The following is a 17893-nucleotide window of genomic DNA, read 5'->3' as shown; positions in this document are numbered from 1 at the left end:
GATTACAGTCTCCGTGGTGTAGTGGTAAGACACTCGCCTGGCGTTCCGCGAGCGCTATGTCATGGGTTCGTATCCTGGCCGGGGAGGATTTACTGGGCACAATTCCTTAACTGTAGCCTCTGTTTAACGCAACAGTAAAATGTGTACTTGGATGAAAAAAACTATTCTTCGCGGCAGGGAATCGTATTCCAGGGACCTGCCCGAAACGCTACGCGTACTAGTGGCTGTACAAGAATGTAACAACTCTTGTATATATCTCAAAGAGCAGAAGAGAAGGCCGAACCAATGAGAAACGTCACTCTCCTGACCCTTAAAAGGAGGCGAAGCTGCGGGAGAACACCCGAGGTTAGACACCAAGCAAGCAGCGCCAAAATCAAGCCAGGCCGGTTACCAAGGAACCAGATGAATACATTCTCCCTGCAAGACCCCAGCTGCACCAGCTTCCCCCCCCCCCACCCCCCCTGGAGCAACAGTTGGGCTGGGAGAAAGAGGTAGGAAAACCCATCACAATCTTTGAGTACTAAGAAATAAGATCACAAAACACATGGAATCACAGCATCTCCATAACCCTGGACAACATGGGTTCCAAACAGGGTGTTCTTACCTATCACAGTTGCTGGACCACTATGACATGGCCTTAGATGGTATGGAAGACAAGCAAAACGTTGATGTAATTTACACAGATTTTGCAAAAACCTTCAACAAATGTGACCATGGTGTTATTGCACACGAAATGCGCTCAAGAGGAATTACCGGAAAAATAGGCAGATGGATCTACAATTTCCTAACTAACAGAACCCAATGTGTAATAGTCAACAAAGTAAAATCCAGACCATCAACAGTGAAGAGCTCAATCCCTCAGGGTACTGTGCTTGCTCCAGTATTCTTTCTCATTCTCATATTGGACAAAGACAAGGACACAAACTATATTACTGTATCATCCTTTGCAGATGACACTAGGATCTTTATGAGAGTAGACAGCATAGAGGACACAGTATATCTCCAATCTGAAGTAAATCAGGCCTTTCAATGGGGCTACAGAAAATAGCATGGTAATTAATTAAGATTAGTTCCAGCTCCTGCACTGGTTATAAAAACAAAACCCACGTACAAAATGCAGTCAAATCATACCATAGAACGTAAAAGCAATGTAAAGGATTCGAGTATAATCATGGCAGAAGACCTTACCTTTAAAGAACACAATAAAATAGCTGTCACAACTGCAAGAAAAATGACAGGTTGGATAACAGGAACCTTTCAAACAAGAGATGCTACATCAATGATGAAACTTTTAAAGATGCTAGTGCTCTCTAGAGTGGAATACTGTTGCTCAATGACATCCCCTTCAAAGCTGGAGAAATTGCTGACCTGGAGAGCATGCAGAGATCCTTTACCGATATAATCCACTTAGTAAAAAATCTAAACTATTAGGACCGACTAAATTCAAAAAGAATTTGAATTTAGAATTCAAATTCTAAATTTGAATTCCCTAGAGTGCAGGCAGGAGAGATACATAATAATTTACACATGGAAAATATTAGAGGGGCTGGTTCCAAATCTGCATACAGAAATAACATCACACGAGACCAGAAGGCATGGTAGGATGTGCAGAATAGCCCATTGAAAAGCAGAGGTGCAATAAGTACTCTGAGAGAGAACTCTTATCAACATCAGAGGCTCGAGACTGTTCAACACGCTTCCACTGCACATTAGGGGGAGATAACTGGCCGAATCCCCTCACAGTGTTCAAGAGAGAACTCGATATACACCTCCAAAGGATACCTGATAAACCAGGCTGTGATTCATATATCAGGCTGTGAGCAACCGCAACCAACAGCCTGGTTGACCAGTTCAGCAACTAAGAGGCCTGGTCAGGTACCGGGCCACGGGCACATTGGGCCCTGAAATCAATGCAAGGTAACTGCAAGGTAAGGTATCACCAATCCAACTGAAGGTGCCACCACAAAGCCTCTCAGTTAGGGAATGGCGCCAAGAATGGCAACACCGAAACCACACCGATAAGAAGGGTCAACCTCTGAGCCCCCAAACATCCAGCAAAGCCAGGGATGACCAAGATGGTTCAAACCATGGCAGTAAGAAGAAACCAAGAAGGATCATTGGCCAGGATGTAGGATACACCATGGGCGCAATGAAAATCGGAGAAGCAAACCCTGAGAATTCAGCAGACGAGCCCAAAGCAACCTGTCCCAGGAAGAAATGAACCAAAATTCATATGGACCCAGAACACCAAGCCTAGAGGAATCCAAACTAACTGCAGCACCTTCCACACATCCCAAACTCTCGCACCAGAAACTCAACAATGGAAACAACGACCACGGCCAGACATGGAGCACAAGCCACAACCCCCCAACCCCCAACCTGACGTCTGAGGCAACTGTGAAAGGTGAGTGAGAGCTGAAGAAAACCTTGGGAACAAACCCTGAAAAATGCAAATAGAACAGGCTGATGTCGCCGCCAGTGCATTCACTCCAGAATTCGTACACAGTGATTGTGAGTAGGGTAGGGACAGCTCGAAAGGAACCCAACCCACTAAGCCAAACCCCGCCCAATGGGAAAACTAAAAGAGCAAAGGAAAAGCTCCTGCAAAAGCAACCACTGAGCCACCTAGCTGGGTCAGCTAGCAAAACCCAGAAGCTTCGATGGGACCTGAAAAGTTTAACTGTCCCTGCATCTGTGTTGGATTGGCACACGTCACATTCCGAGCTAAGCCCTCAGACGCTTCGAAGCCAGAAGCAAGGGAGGAGGGGGAAAGACAAAACTGGCCCACCTGGGAAGGAAGAGGAAGTTCGGACAGAACCTAGGTCAAAGTGACCAACTTCCCCAAATCCGAAACCCAAACACTGTAAGCGGGGCAGATCCAGGGCATCCAACCATGCATACAACCAAGATCGCTGCAAAGTTGAAAACCACAAATACAAAGCAGTCGCTGCCTGAAAACTCTGAACTGCAACAGAGGAGAGGGAAGGCTAGAGCACATGACAAGAACAAGTCCCACACAACTCAGGGTCATAGGTGTCACCGACCCAACAGGCAGAATGGCAGAGACAGAATGAATGAACGTCATCAGGTGGCACAGGCAACGATCAACTCTCAAAATTGCACATGGCAAGAGTGGACTCGGAAGAGGTAACCATATAACAACCAAGCCCACAGGGGATTTCCAGGGCCCTGCAGATTATGCAGGAATAGCACTGGAAATGCCACACCAGTAGAACCCCTGCAGAGAGCAGGTAATCTAGCCACGCAAATCCCACAGAAAAGTCATGGGGGTGGGGAGGGGGGCAATAAGGGGGAGGTTTCAGTCACACACACACCCTAGGATGACCTGATAAGGTGAAAGGCAGAACTCACAAGCAGAAAAAAAACTGTGTTGAATGTAATGAAACCATTTTCTGGGTAGAACCCCAAAGGCTTCCTGGAGCTATTGGACTCATATTAGCTAATATTAGTATAACTGCTCCCTAAAAAGCTCCTTGTGGCTCCCTGAAGCTAATGACCCATAGAGAAGGAAAACAATCAGGTACTTACTAGGGAGGAGGAGGAGGGAGGACCACAGGAATTAAGACAAAGACGAGAGTCCAAGCAGAGAAACACAACCCAAAGCCACACAAGGGCATCGGGGCCCGATAACATTCACCAAACACTGGGCCACCAGAACCCTATTAATTCTAATATTTCTAACATCATGAGTGCATGGGTAGATCGCAGGCTGGTTAGACTTAATACCATAGATGTCCCGAAACCAGCAGCTTCACAATCAAGAGGACACAAATTGAAGCTAAGGAAACAAAGCTGCCGAAGAAATAAGAAAATTCACTTTGGCAAACAGAGTGGTAGACGGTTGGAACAAGTTAAGTGAGAAGGTGGTGGAGGCCAAAACCGTCAGTAGTTTCAAAGCGTTATACGACAAAGAGTGATGGGAAGGTGACACCATGAGCGTACCTCTCATCCTGTAATTACAAATAGGTAATTACATATAGGGTGAGTACAGAAACTTACCCTGGGCGAAGTCACACCCAAATTATATTCATACAGAGAGAGGAGATATGGAAAACCCCTCCACTTGTAAAAGAAGACCCTCGGAGGAGAAAACCAGGCACCACGAAAAGTTGAAAGGAACTTTTGATTCATATCCAACTGCCCTCAAACCCTGAAAGCCACAGCAGAGGGCCCCGGGATAAAGCCAATATCTTTGTCTACCGACCGGGATAGAAAAGCCGAGCCCAAGAAAGAAAAAGTCGAGCTTCATAGGAAGAAAAGGCATGACTGAAAGGAAGACCCAGATGCCTCAGCAGAACTAGTAAGCTCATCTGCCTCCACTCCTTTGTCGGAAGGAGCAACCCCCCAGGAAATGGCCAAGCCACATCCCAAGCTAAACCTTGCCCCAACCTGGAGACCCTCAGCCAATTAGGGGCTGGAAGCATGGGGAGGATCAGAGGAAGGGTGAACCACACCCAAAGGGGGAAGGAAGAGGTGGTGCTGACAGAACCAAGGTACAATTTACCAACATCTCCAATTCCTGGTCACTAATCACCAAATCAGGTAGTTCTGGGTCCTCCAACTTGACACTGAACCTAGACCGCTGAAACCTAGAAAATCTATCACACAACGCTGTCAGTGCCTGATGTGCCGTAACTTCACCAGGAAAGGTAAGAAAGATGAGATAAGGGGAACCAAACCCCCTACATTACTCAGGGTGGAAGGTGTAACCGACTCAACAGACAGCATATTAGAGGCAGAAGGAATAAATGTCACCCACGTGACACAGACGATGCGCAACCCTCAAACTCACACAAAGCAAGGGAAGGTTCAGGAGAAATATCCATGGGATCATCAAACCTGCAAGGGATTTCCAGAGCCCAAAGGAATTTGCCAAGCAGTACACCCAGGCACTGGGATGCTACACCAGACCTTTAGTTGAAGGCCATCTTTGGAATCTATATAGCCATATGACTAAGATAGAGAAGTGAAGGAAGCCAACACAGCCCTGGCCATATGGCTGCAGAGGCCATATGGGCAAAAACCACCACTTAGCTTAAAAGCAGAACATTGGAGCCAGAACAGAAGGGAGGCAACGCAGCACACACTACATCAGCATAGAACTGAGGATGGAGATGCTGACTGGCCATGAGCTGCCTTCCCCTCTCCCCCCCAAATGAGTCGGGGAGGAGATGCAAATGAGCTTGTGCTAGTTTCAAGAAATTTCTAGAATTTGTTTATATTGTTGAGACAATTCTCAAGGATACAGTCTTGTTCGAAGCCAGCAGTGATTTGTTTTGTTTCGGTGACTTTGTGGTTGCCTTCCCCGAGTGTGGAAGAAAAAAATTAAAATACAATAAAACAAAATAAAAAATATATAAATAAATAAATAAACAAGTCCATGTGCCTATGTTAGGGGGACCAGGTTCTGGTGCTGGTCCCCGGTAGGCCAAGAGAACTCCGCGGCTGATGCAACCTAGTAGACGATACACTGAAAGTGATGACAGTTCTCAGGGAGCCTCAAGGGGCTCCCCCAGAAAAGGTGGGCTCCATTCTCAATCTCAATTTTTATCTGGGAAGCAAGGCTGTTTACATCATAGAAGACTTTTTATATATTTTCTATGCAATAATATTATAATGATTATAAGGGAGGAGAAAAAAAAAAAAGACCCAATACTTGTGTATTATTAAACCAAATTTTCAGATGAATCTACATCCTTTGTCAAGGTGTTGTCAACAGTGAATTAAACAAAGATTCTAAGTGCTTGTGTTTATATGCAAGCACTTAGAATGCATTTATATGCAAGATAAATGCATTATTATATGCATTTATTGACAATGAATTATATGTCTGGCAGAGTGCCTTATGTGGCATTCATCATTAGACATTGCAATTGTAATAAGTTTATTGAGGTCAAATACACACAAAGAGGATGAGGTAGCTCAAGCTATTCTCACCCCGGTTCATCAGACATCGTTGTGATTATGTTCCCCAGGGACTCCCTGAGAGATGCCGGAACGTCTGAAGAATGAACAAGTGTCCGGGATCCTGGGAACTGTGGGTCAAGTAGTACGGGAACTTTATCCCTATTCTGAACACTATCTTCTTGAGGTTATCTTGAGATGATTTCGGGGCTTTTTAGTGTCCCCGCGGCCCGGTCCTCGACCAGGCCTCCACCCCCAGGAAGCAGCCCGTGACAGCTGACTTAACTCCCAGGTACCTATTTACTGCTAGGTAACAGGGGCATTCAGGGTGAAAGAAACTTTGCCCATTTGTTTCTGCCTCATGCAGGAATCGAACCCACGCCACAGAATTACGAGTCCTGCGCGCTATCCACCAGGCTACGAGGGCCCCTATACTATAAGGTCAGTACCTACATGAATTAATAAAATTAGTTAATTTAGTTTCATTAAGAATAAATTTGCAGTTAATTGGATCTACTTTACTAAAAGATTTGTTGTCCTTTACCATATCTATATGATCTATAATTACCCCCTTCTAGTAGGCATCTTTCTTTAATATTTGAGCAGTTATATACAATTATACTCTTATTAAAATCTATCTAGCGATTGAAATCCCAGCGATGGCATTATTCCAATCAATTTTTTTTACTGCTTTCTTGTGTTCAACTCTTTTCAATAAACAACAGCTAGTCACTGCAACATGTAATAAATTGCAATCATTGCAATTTATAACAAATACCATTACCTTCAATGTTATTATTATTATTATTACCATTATCAGCATTACCATTGTCACCTCTACCCTTGTTGACAATATTACCAGCACTACCACCCCTCCTGGTATTGTTATTGTTATCATTAACTCTATTATACTATCATACCCAACAGTATTATTACCATTACTCCCCATTGTTATTATTGATATTGTTTTGGTAAACTATTGTGGTAACGGTTACCATCATCATTATTACCGTCATTGTTATTACTATTATTACCTTTATTATTATTACTGTTACTCCCGTTATTATTGCGTTTGTTTTGGCAAATTGTTACTGTTCCCGTTCCCGTGGTTAAGTGGTAAGACACTTGCCACTTAGGAGGGAGGGCAGCCGGTCGGCCGAGCGGACAGCACGCTGGACTTGTGATCCTGTAGTCCTGGGTTCGATCCCAGGCGCCGGCGAGAAACAATGGGCAGAGTTTCTTTCACCCTATGCCCCTGTTACCTAGCAGTAAATAGGTACCTGGGTGTTAGTCAGCTGTCACGGGCTGCTTCCTAGGGGGTGGAGGCCTGGTTGAGGACAGGGCCGCGGGGACACTAAAGCCCCGAAATCATCTCAAGATAGCCTCAAGATTGCCTGGTGTTTTGCAAGCACTTTGTCCTGGGTTCGTATCCTGGCCGGGGAGGATTTACTGGGCGCCAATCCTTAACTGTAGCCCGTTTACCCAACAGTAAAATGGGTAACTGGTTGTTAAACAATTTGGCGGGTCATATTCCAGGTGAAATTAGGATTAAGGACTTGCCAGAAATGCTATGCGTGCTAGTGGCTGTACAAGAATGTAAGAACTCGAGTATACAGTATATAAATAACAAAAAATAATTAAACTGTAATGGATATTAATACTGATGGGAATGCTGGTAGTGTTAATGATAATAAAAATAACAGCAGTAGCGGTAATTATCTAAGTGTAGTTACAGGATGAGATCTATGCTCGTGGTGTCCCATCTTCCCAGCACTCTTTGTCATATAACGCTTTGAAACTACAGTACAGTATTGACAGTTTTGGCCTCCACCATCTTCTCACTTAGCTCACTTAGGTTGTTCCAACCGTCTACCATTCTGTTTACAAAAGAAAACTTTCTAATATTTTTTTTGCACCTTTGTTTTCTTAGCTTGAATCTGTGTTCTCTTGTTCTTGAAGTTGCTGGTTTCAGGAATTCGTCTTTTTGTCAATTTGGTCAATTCCTGTTAGTATTTTGTAAGTGGTGATCATTTCACCTCTTTTTCTTCTATCTTCTAGTTTTGGCATGTTTAACACCTCTAGTCTCTCCTCGTAACTCTAGTTTTTCAGTTCCGGAAGCCATTTTGAAACATAATTTTGCACCATTTCCAGTTTTATTTATGTGTTTCTAGAGATATGGGAACCATACAACTACTGCATATTCCAGTTTTGGTTTCTAGTCATGAACAGTTTCTTTCGTATTTCACACCTATGTAATTAAAAGAGATTTCGAAGTTGGAAAACTATGCATATGCTCCTCCTTTGTGTTCCTTTGGTGACAGTCTACTATCCAAAACCACCCCTAAGTCTCATTCTTATTAGAGTTCATTAATTCCTTTCCATATAATTTGTAAGGTGTGTGTGGTCTATTTTCTCAGTTTCCCCATTCCATAACATGGTATTTATTCACACTGAATTCCATTTGCCACTTGACACTCCAAACACTTATTTTATCTAGATTAATAGGGGAGTATGGGGGAGTGTGGGGGAGAGTGGGGGAGAGTGGGGGAGTACGGGGGAGAGTGGGGGAGAGTGGGGGGGAGTATTAATTTGAAGGACATGACAGTCGTCTGCGTCTCCTATCTTCCTTATGGTGTTAGTGTAAGTAATATAGAAAACAGATGTAGAGGTAACAATGGTAACATTGATATAGTAATGGTAATAATTAGAACAATACAGGTAATGGTGTTTATGTGATAAACTACTAAGATTGTATGTTGGAGATACTGGCTGTAGTACAGTATATTGAAAAAGAGTTGATAAACACAAGAAAGCAGTAACAAACCTATTTACTGCTAGGTAACAGGGGCATTCAGGGTGAAAGAAACTTTGCCCATTTGTTTCTGCCTCGTGCGGGAATCGAACCCGCGCCACAGAATTACGAGTCCTGCGCGCTAACCACTGTTTGGATTTTAATCACAGGTTAGATTTTAATAATAGTATAATTGTATGTAACTGCTCGAATATTAAAGAGAGATGCCTACTAGAAAGGGTTATTATAGATCCTATAGAAATGGTAAAGGGCAACAAATCTTTTAGTAAAGTTGATTTAATAAACTACAGAAGTATTCCTAATAAAACTAAATTAACTAATTTTATTAATTGATATAATCACAGGCATTGTGGTGTCCAGAATAAGGATAATGTTCCTGTGGTACCTGGCCCACAGTTCCCAGAATCTAGGACATATATGAACATTCATCAGAAGTTCCGGCATCCATCCCTGGGAAGTATAATCATAACGTGTAATGACGGACGTCACGTGAGGCACTCTGCCAGACATACAAACCCAAGCACTTAGAATCTTGGTTCAATGCACTTTTTACATAACCTTGATAAAGGATGTAATTTCATCTAGAAATTTGATTTAATAACGTGTTATTAAATTCACTCTATTTAACAGGCCTCTTATTTACCGATCTGCCAGTTCCATTGACCAGTTTGGGAGCAGTTTTGTACAAGTACTGTACAAGTATTTGGTCTTGTCTTCACTGTCATCCAAACACTACAGTATTGAAGTAAGCTTCTCAATAATAATAATAATTTATTTATTCTGTGCATTACTGATAGTAAACATGAATGAATATGATTAATATTGAGTGAATGCTGGTTATATAAAGGGTACAGTATGAAAGTTATACACATTCTCAAAGCAAAAGTTAATGTCTTAAAAAATTTTCAGCTGGAAATATATTAGAAACTGAGTAATGAACAATGACAATTTACTTGAATGTGTCAAAATAATAAGATATATACAAGGTACAGTACTGGTTTTATACAATGAACAATGTACTGTACTCAAATTCTCAGAGCCAAGGTTAATGTTTTCCATTCCATGAAATCAATGATCAAAAATTTTACAACAACAATATCATAGAAACTGGATAAATAATGAGCCCTCCAGACTTACTTAGATGTGACACAGGTTGGGAAGATAATATTTTCCAACCCCCCGCAGACCACATGGCCATTGTGTTCGTACTGCTGCTGCTGCTGATAAGTATGTTGATTTGGCTGGCTAAGACGCTTGTGAGGCGACTGCGCTCTCGGTTTTCTTGGTGAACGTGGTAAACTCCCTACAGAAATAGTTGGCATAAGTGATATTTACTATATAGATATACTAATGCACATACTGTATCAATAATTTTGATGTTTAGATCCCTTGAGGATATCTTGAGATGATTTCGGGGCTTTAGTGTCCCCGCGGCCCGGTCCTTGACCAGGCCTCCACCCCCAGGAAGCAGCCTGTGACAGCTGACTAACACCCAGGTACCTATTTTACTGCTAGGTAACAGGGGCATAGGGTGAAAGAAACTCTGCCCATTGTTTCTCGCCGGTGCCCGGGATCGAACCCGGGACCACAGGATCACAAGTCCAGCATGCTGTCCGCTCGGTTGACCGGCTCCCTTGTGAATGTTTAGAAAGTAAATTCATTCAAATGACAAAGGTACTGTATTTCATCGTCAATACCAGAAAACCTCATGAAATAAACAATACATATAGAACAGCAGGAGCATATTTAAAGTATTATTCATCCAGGCTTATCTTTTGGCTCCTCCCCAACGTAAATAATTTTAAAATTTAAACAAAAAACATACCGAAGATAGAAGTGTACCTCAAGTAATAATAATATTTTTGAACTATTAAAATGTTTGCTATAATAATTAATTATGATAAATTAGAATTCAATAAATGTTTAATAAAACAAATACCAAAAAGTCATTGTTAAAGAAAAGAATTAACCAATAATTTATACAAAAACAAAAATTTTATTTTGAAAAATGGGTTATAAACAATGCACTACACACCCAGTCATGTTACAAATAAAGCATGTCAGCCCAAATATTATATTTTCTAGGAGGAGCCCCTTGGTGACTATTCACAAAATCGAACACAAAACAATGGGTATAAATTGGATAAGTTTAGATTTAGGAAAGACCTGGGTAAATACTGGTTCAGTAACAGGGTTGTTGATTTGTGGTCTGTTCTGGGCATGAGAGGGGAAGGGTCACGCTATACGAGCTCCGCGGAAAACAATATATATCTAGGGACATTTCAGTGATACAGGAACTAAACACAGTCAGATAACTTTTAAAGTGTGTCTCAGCATATTAACCAATATATCATAGTGATTACCATCCGACCGTTTATGTTCAAGGAAAAATAAGTGAAATTCGTGTGTAGTCAACGCCTGCCCTCGTGGTGCCAGGAGGCCTTAGGCGATAGTTGCCAAGTCGTCATTAAATCACATCTCTCGCTATTGAAACATCAAGTAATCAGTGTCCATAGTGCTAAGCTCTCTATGCAAAACCTGTGTCTATTATAACAAAAATTAAGATAACATATTTTAATATCAAGTGAACAAATTATACACAAAATAATTCCGTCGTGTGTATGTAAACAAGGGCCATTTGGAGGTAGGCCCACCCCAGTACCCTCTGTGTGTGTATTCTTTCAAATTGTGTAACATACTCAGATAACTAGTGCCCAGACACAGAAACTAGACGCCTCCGCTGTAAGATAACTAGTGGGAAAATGCAAGTAATGTAATCTAACAAGTGAACAAAACAAATTAAGAGTGTGACACGTGGTAGCAACACTGGCCGTCCATACTGCCCCTCCGGGCCTGTCTGAAGTTGGTAAACACCCACGGCCAGCACCCACGGTCAACCCCCCCACCAGTCAACACCCCACCTTGTAAGACCTGGTAAGACCATCACCACTGAACAGAAGTGTTCAAAAAATGGCTTTGATAAAAACGTGCATAGAATGCAACATGAAGGTAGATTACCAACAGAGCTTTCAATGCCAACTCTGTTCAGCAGCCATACACAAAAAATGTGCCAACATGACTAACAATTCAAGGAGAAATGGTCCCAGTGACCACTCTGTGTACTGGCTCTGCAAAAAGGATGATTAACTTTTTTGAAGTTGATGGAAATCCTGGTTAAAACTCCCGCCGAAAACAGAGAATTACTAATTAATGCCTGCATAGCAATTTCTAATGTCTTCAAACAAACTGTACATGACACCAAGGTACAACCAGCTGTGGCACAGAGCTCGGTGGCAGCGGCGCCTGAGCAGAGCGCGGAGTCGGGGATGCCTGAGCAGGGCGCGGAGTTGGGGATGCCTGAGCGGAGCGCGGAGTCACAGGCCCCGGAGCAGAGTGCAGGTGTCACAGGCCCCAAAGCAGAGCACAGTGTCGGGGACGCCGCAGCAGAGTGCGGTCCCTGGCAAAGGGAAACAAACAAAACAAGGCCCCAAAATCTGTTGGTATTACAAATGGGCTACTTGTAAGCATGGGGAATCGGGAAGAACAAATGGAACATGTACATACGATCACACTAGAAAGTGCAGAAACCTCCTCAATACAGGTAAATGTACCAAAAGCTGTGAATTCTTTCACCCAGAAATTTGCAAGAACTCTTTGGACAGGAAAGAGTGCTTCAATGCTGAATGTCCAGCTTTTCATATAAGAGGTACCAGGCGAATAAAACCGACAGACTACCACTATGAAAACAGCCACTACTCCATCGACCGGGATAATTGTTTAGCAAGAGGAGGAGGAGAAGAATAGCTAAAAATGACCAGACTCTACCACCAACTCGGTCAAATGCTAGAGAGGACACAAACACAGTGACCTCCTTACCAGAGCCTCAGATATTAACACCAAGTAAAGCATCCAGCACTTCCACTAACACGATAACATCATTTATATTTGCCAATATCCAGGGTATAAAAACACGCAAATCCAACAAAGTTCACTTTATAGATGGTCTCCTTCATGAGGCAAATGCAGTGTTTGCAGCCCTAACGGAAACTCACACAAAGGACTACCTTGATGGTGAAATATGGATCTCAGAGTACAATCTCTTCAGATGTGATAGGAAACACCGGCTTCAGGGTGGGGTCAGCCTCTACATCAAAGACACACTCATCTGTACTGAGCTGCTAAACACCTCAAATGATATGGTGGAAGTGCTGATAGTCAAAATAGAGATCCTAAATGTAGTTGTTGTCCTTGTATATAAGTCACCGGAGGCAAACCCTCAGCAGTTTAAAGACCAACTAATGAAAATAGAACACTGCTTGGAAAACCTCACAAATCCAGCTCCGAACATCATCCTGCTTGGGACTTCAACCTACGGCACCTGAAATGGAAGCACCTGGCTAATACAGTAGTATCAGAAAGAATACCAGGAAGTAGCCTAAATGAACAGGCACATGCAAATGACCTGCTACGGATGTGCGATAGGTTTGCCTTAAACCAGCAAATAGTAGAACCAACTAGGAAGAACACGCTGGACCTCATTTTCACTAATAATGATGAGTGGATCGGGAACATAATGATTACAAATACCTGTTACTCAGATCACAACTTAATTGAAGTTCTGACAACCATGGGGGAACGGACCTTCAAAACCAGTCCAGATTCCCGGTGGAGGAGATTTCAGCAAATTCAACTTTAATAATAAACAGATAAACTGGGAGCAAATAAACCAGGACTTCACAGAAATAAACTGGGACGAACAGCTAGAAAATGCAAACCTGAACCAGTGCCTGAAAAAAATAAGCTCAGTAGCACTAGAAATATGTTCAAACCGCATACCCCTAAGAAAAAAGAGAAAGAGATGCAGATTGGAACGGGAACGTCGTTCCCTATATAGGCGAAGAAAACGAATCGTGGAACAACTTGAGAGTCACACCCTATCTCAAGAACGGCGAAGGTTAGGTAGAGAAATAGAAACAATTGAACTCAAGCTACAAGAATCATACAAAACCCAGGAGAGGCAAAGAGAGCAAAAGGCCATCAGTGAAATAGAGAGAAATCCGAAATATTTTTTCTCCTATGCAAAATAAAGATCAAAAACCACATCTAGTATCGGGCCCCTGCGAAAGGGAGATGGAACTTTCACCGATGACAACAAAGAAATGAGCGAGTTACTGAGGAAGCAATATGACTCTGTTTTCAGCGAGCCATTAAATGCACTAAAGATTGATAACCCAAATGAATTTTTCATGGATATGATACCAACATCAAATCATATATCAGACGTCGCCCTATCCCCACTGGATTTTGAAGAAGCCATAAACAGTATGCCTATGCACTCTACACCAGGCCCGGATTCTTGGAACTCCATATTCATCAAAAACTGTAAAAAACCACTATCGCAGGCCCTTCACATTCTGTGGAGACAAAGCCTAGATACTGGCGTTATTCCTGATATACTAAAAACAGCAGAGATAGCACCACTTCATAAAGGAGGAAATAAGGCAGAGGGAAAAAATTACAGACCGATAGCACTAACATCGCACATCATAAAAATTTTTGAGAGAGTGCTAAGAAGTAAGATCACAAAATACATGGAATCACAGCATCTCCATAACCCCGGACAACATGGTTTCAGAACAGGGCGCTCTTGCCTGTCGCAGTTGCTGGACCACTATGATATGGCATTAGATGCTATGGAAGACAAACAAAACGCTGATGTAATTTACACAGATTTCGCAAAAGCTTTTGATAAATGTGACCATGGTGTTATTGCACATAAAATGCGTTCAAAGGAATTACCGGGAAAATAGGCAGATGGATCTACAATTTCCTGACTAACAGAACCCAATGTGTAATAGTCAACAAAATAAAATCCAGCCCATCAACCGTGAAGAGCTCAGTCCCCCAGGGTACTGTGCTTGCTCCAGTACTTTTTCTCATCCTCATATCGGACATAGACAAGAACACAACCTATAGCACTGTATCATCCTTTGCAGATGACACTAGGATTTTCATGAGAGTTGGCAACAGAGGACACGGCAAACCTCCAATCAGATGTAGATCAGGTCTTTCTATGGGCTACAGAAAATAATATGGTGTTTAACGAGGATAAGTTCCAGCTCATGCGCTACGGAAAAATTGAAAATATAAAAACAGAAACCACGTACAAAACTCAGGCAAATCATAACATAGAACGAAAAGGCAATGTAAAGGATCTGGGTGTACTCATGTCGGAAGACCTTACCTTTAAAGAACACAATAAAGTAGCTGTCACAACTGCAAGAAAAATGACAGGCTGGATAACAAGAACTTTTCACACTAGAGATGCTATACTGATGATGATACTTTTCAAAATGCTTGTGCTCTCTAGAGTGGAGTACTGCTGCACAATGACAGTCCCTTTCAAAGCTGGAGAAATTGCTGACCTGGAGAGCGTGCAGAGATCCTTTACTGCTAGAATCCACTCAGTAAAACATCTAAATTACTGGGACCGACTAAAGAGCCTAAATCTGTACTCCCTTGAGCGCAGGCGGGAGAGATACATAATAATTTACACGTGGAAAATAATTGAGGGGCTGGTCCCAAACCTGCACACAGAAATAACATCACATGAGACCAGAAGACATGGCAGGACGTGCAGAATACCCCCGTTGAAGAGCAGAGGTGCAACAGGTACTCAGAGAGAACTATCAACATCAGAAGCCTGAGACTGTTCAACACACCTCCACTTCACATAAGGGGCATAACTGGCAAACCCCTCACAGTGTTCAAGAGAGAACTGGATAAGCACCTCCAAAGGATACCTGATCAACCAGGCTATGACTCATACGTCAGGCTGCGAGCAGCCGCATCTAACAGCCTGGTTGATCAGTCCAGCAACCAGGAGGCCTGGTCGACGACCGGGCCGCGGGGACACTAAGCCCCGGAAGCACCTCAAGGTAAGGTAACCAATTACCGCATAATATAATAGAAGTAGGATCCCTTGATTGTTTCAACTGTAGGTTAGACATGTATGTGAATGAGTTTGGGTGGATGTAAATAGGAGCTGCCTCATATGGGCCAATAGACCTTCTGCAGTTACCATCATTCTTATGTTCTTATTCCTTAAGCTATCAGTCTCAGAAGTCCTTTTAGGCCTAACAGGACCAGAGCCAGAACCTGGCCACACCTTCAAAGATGTGTAGGGAGCGGGACATAGTATCATCACCTCACTGGGAAATCATCTAGAAAGTCAGTGACGCCTTACAGACAACAACATGGTTCATATAAAACGAAGCAATGAAACTGCTAAAAGATTGCAACAATGCAGGCAAAACAGGTGAATCACTCATTACACAATAGAGGATAGGGGAGTTAAAAAACAAAAGGAGAGAGAACATTTTCTGAAAATTCTACATGTATAGTATATACTAGCATAAATGAAGACAAAAAATATTAGAGGCAAATAGCAAAATTCAGCTTAACTACTGCACTGAGCAGAGCGCCTTATGGAGCGAGATTGGGGGTGCGCAGTGTGCCATATGGCACTTTTTGGTATAGGGAGTGATTCAAAACTCCCACAGCTACACGAGGATCACATCCTGTGCCTCAGGACTCCAGTAAACAGACGCCATCTTGAAAAAAAATCATCAGTATCCATACTTGGCTGTGAGAGCCTCAGAACTAAGAGCTACTAAAGTTGGCGCATGCAGGAGTAGCTCTCAACACTGCTGTGCAGCTAGGGGGCCACAGCACCACTTAGTAATAATAAATATAATAGGTAACTAATTATTTTGCATTGAGGTGTCATAGATGATTCTGACTGTGATAAAGATTATGTACAATGTTCAGATATCAGTGAATACAATGTTAGTTATGATATCCTCCAAAGCGACATCCACACCGCTGCGAACTCCTGCACCATGCAGTGGGCCCGACGGAAGGATGGATCCCACCGCCCCTGGCCGGCCTGGTGAGGACTCACTGGTCACAAAGCCCCAACCAAGAGATGCGATGCGTCCATGAACACATTGAGCAGCCGACACAAGGCCCCCAGGGGTCGAACCCAATGATCGTGAGAGAAGCGGAAGGGGCATCCCCGAAGGAACCAGAACAGCTGACGAAGTCAAACCCAGCCTGGCAGGTAGACCATCACAGCAAATTTCAGACTCCCGCACAACCACCTCGTGACCCGGAAGCCTCCCAGAAACAGTCGAAAGTGGGATTGCAGCCACAGCAGAGCCTCTGGAGGAAGAGACAAGGAAGCAGTCCAAGAGTCCCACACAAGACCCAGCCAGGTATGAACCTGAGAGGGAACCAGATGGGATTTCCTCCAGTTCAACTCGGCGAGCTGGGAAAGAACCAAATCCCTGGCGAGCAGACATGCAGACTGGCTGGGAGGCCACATCAGCCAGTCGTCAAGGTAGACCAGCATCCGAACCCCTTAGAGATGCAAATGGATGATCACAACCTGGGTAAGGCATGTGAAAATGCAAGGTGCCAGATTCAAGCCAAATGGAAGGCAACGAAAGCGGTAAACCTGATACCCCACAAAAAAACTGAGCCAGTCCCTGAACCCCGGATAAATTGGGACCTGCCAATACGCATCCAGGAGGTCCAGGGACACCATCCAAGCACCCCGGCTCAAAAAGAAGACTGACCTGGGACAGAGTAGTCATCCGAAAGGAGGGGCAAAAGACCCAGGGGGTTCAGATGGGGCAAGTCCAGAATGAACCACAAGTTCGTGCAGTCCCATTTCGGAACTGGAAACAAGTGGGAAATCCACCTGAGGGATGAGGACCTTTTGACCACGCCCAAGTGTACCCACTCTAAGATGACTTGACAATGCAGAAGAAGAGGCCTGCCACGTCAGCCCCGAACCCCCCAAAGGAGGAGGGACCACCCAATGCCACCGCAAGCTGCAAGAAACGACCCGAACGCCCACGAATCGTGAGACCAGGCATGAGCAAGCAATGCAAGCCTCCCTCCCCCCCACATCGTCCCTGTCAATGAGACTACCCATAAAAGGGCTGACGCTCCTTACGAGAAGCCGACTGACGAGCAGAGCGATCACTGCGCCGACCAGATGCCATTGGCTCCGAAGGCTACACCGGCTCCGAAATTGGCACCACTGGCCTACCACGACAGGAGGAACCCTGAGCCCTGGCATGACCTTTC

The 17893-nt window shown here is 43.5% G+C and overlaps 1 protein-coding gene across 7 annotated transcripts in view; it reads right to left on the bottom strand.

Annotated features, from left to right (window-relative positions):
- Positions 1 to 17893, bottom strand: part of LOC123746735 (serine/threonine-protein kinase DCLK1) — a 224286-nt gene that overhangs the window by 74102 nt on the left and 132291 nt on the right. For all 7 annotated transcript variants that reach the window (XM_045728486.2, XM_069316827.1, XM_045728485.2 and 4 more), the window contains exon 5: positions 9875 to 10040. In XM_045728486.2, the coding sequence (XP_045584442.2) occupies positions 9875 to 10040 (166 nt within the window). The remainder of the gene's footprint in view (positions 1 to 9874; positions 10041 to 17893) is intronic.

The sequence above is a fragment of the Procambarus clarkii genome, chromosome 85, assembly GCF_040958095.1.
Source record: "Procambarus clarkii isolate CNS0578487 chromosome 85, FALCON_Pclarkii_2.0, whole genome shotgun sequence".
NCBI lineage: Eukaryota > Metazoa > Arthropoda > Malacostraca > Decapoda > Cambaridae > Procambarus > Procambarus clarkii.
This window is presented reverse-complemented; position numbering and strand designations above follow the sequence as displayed.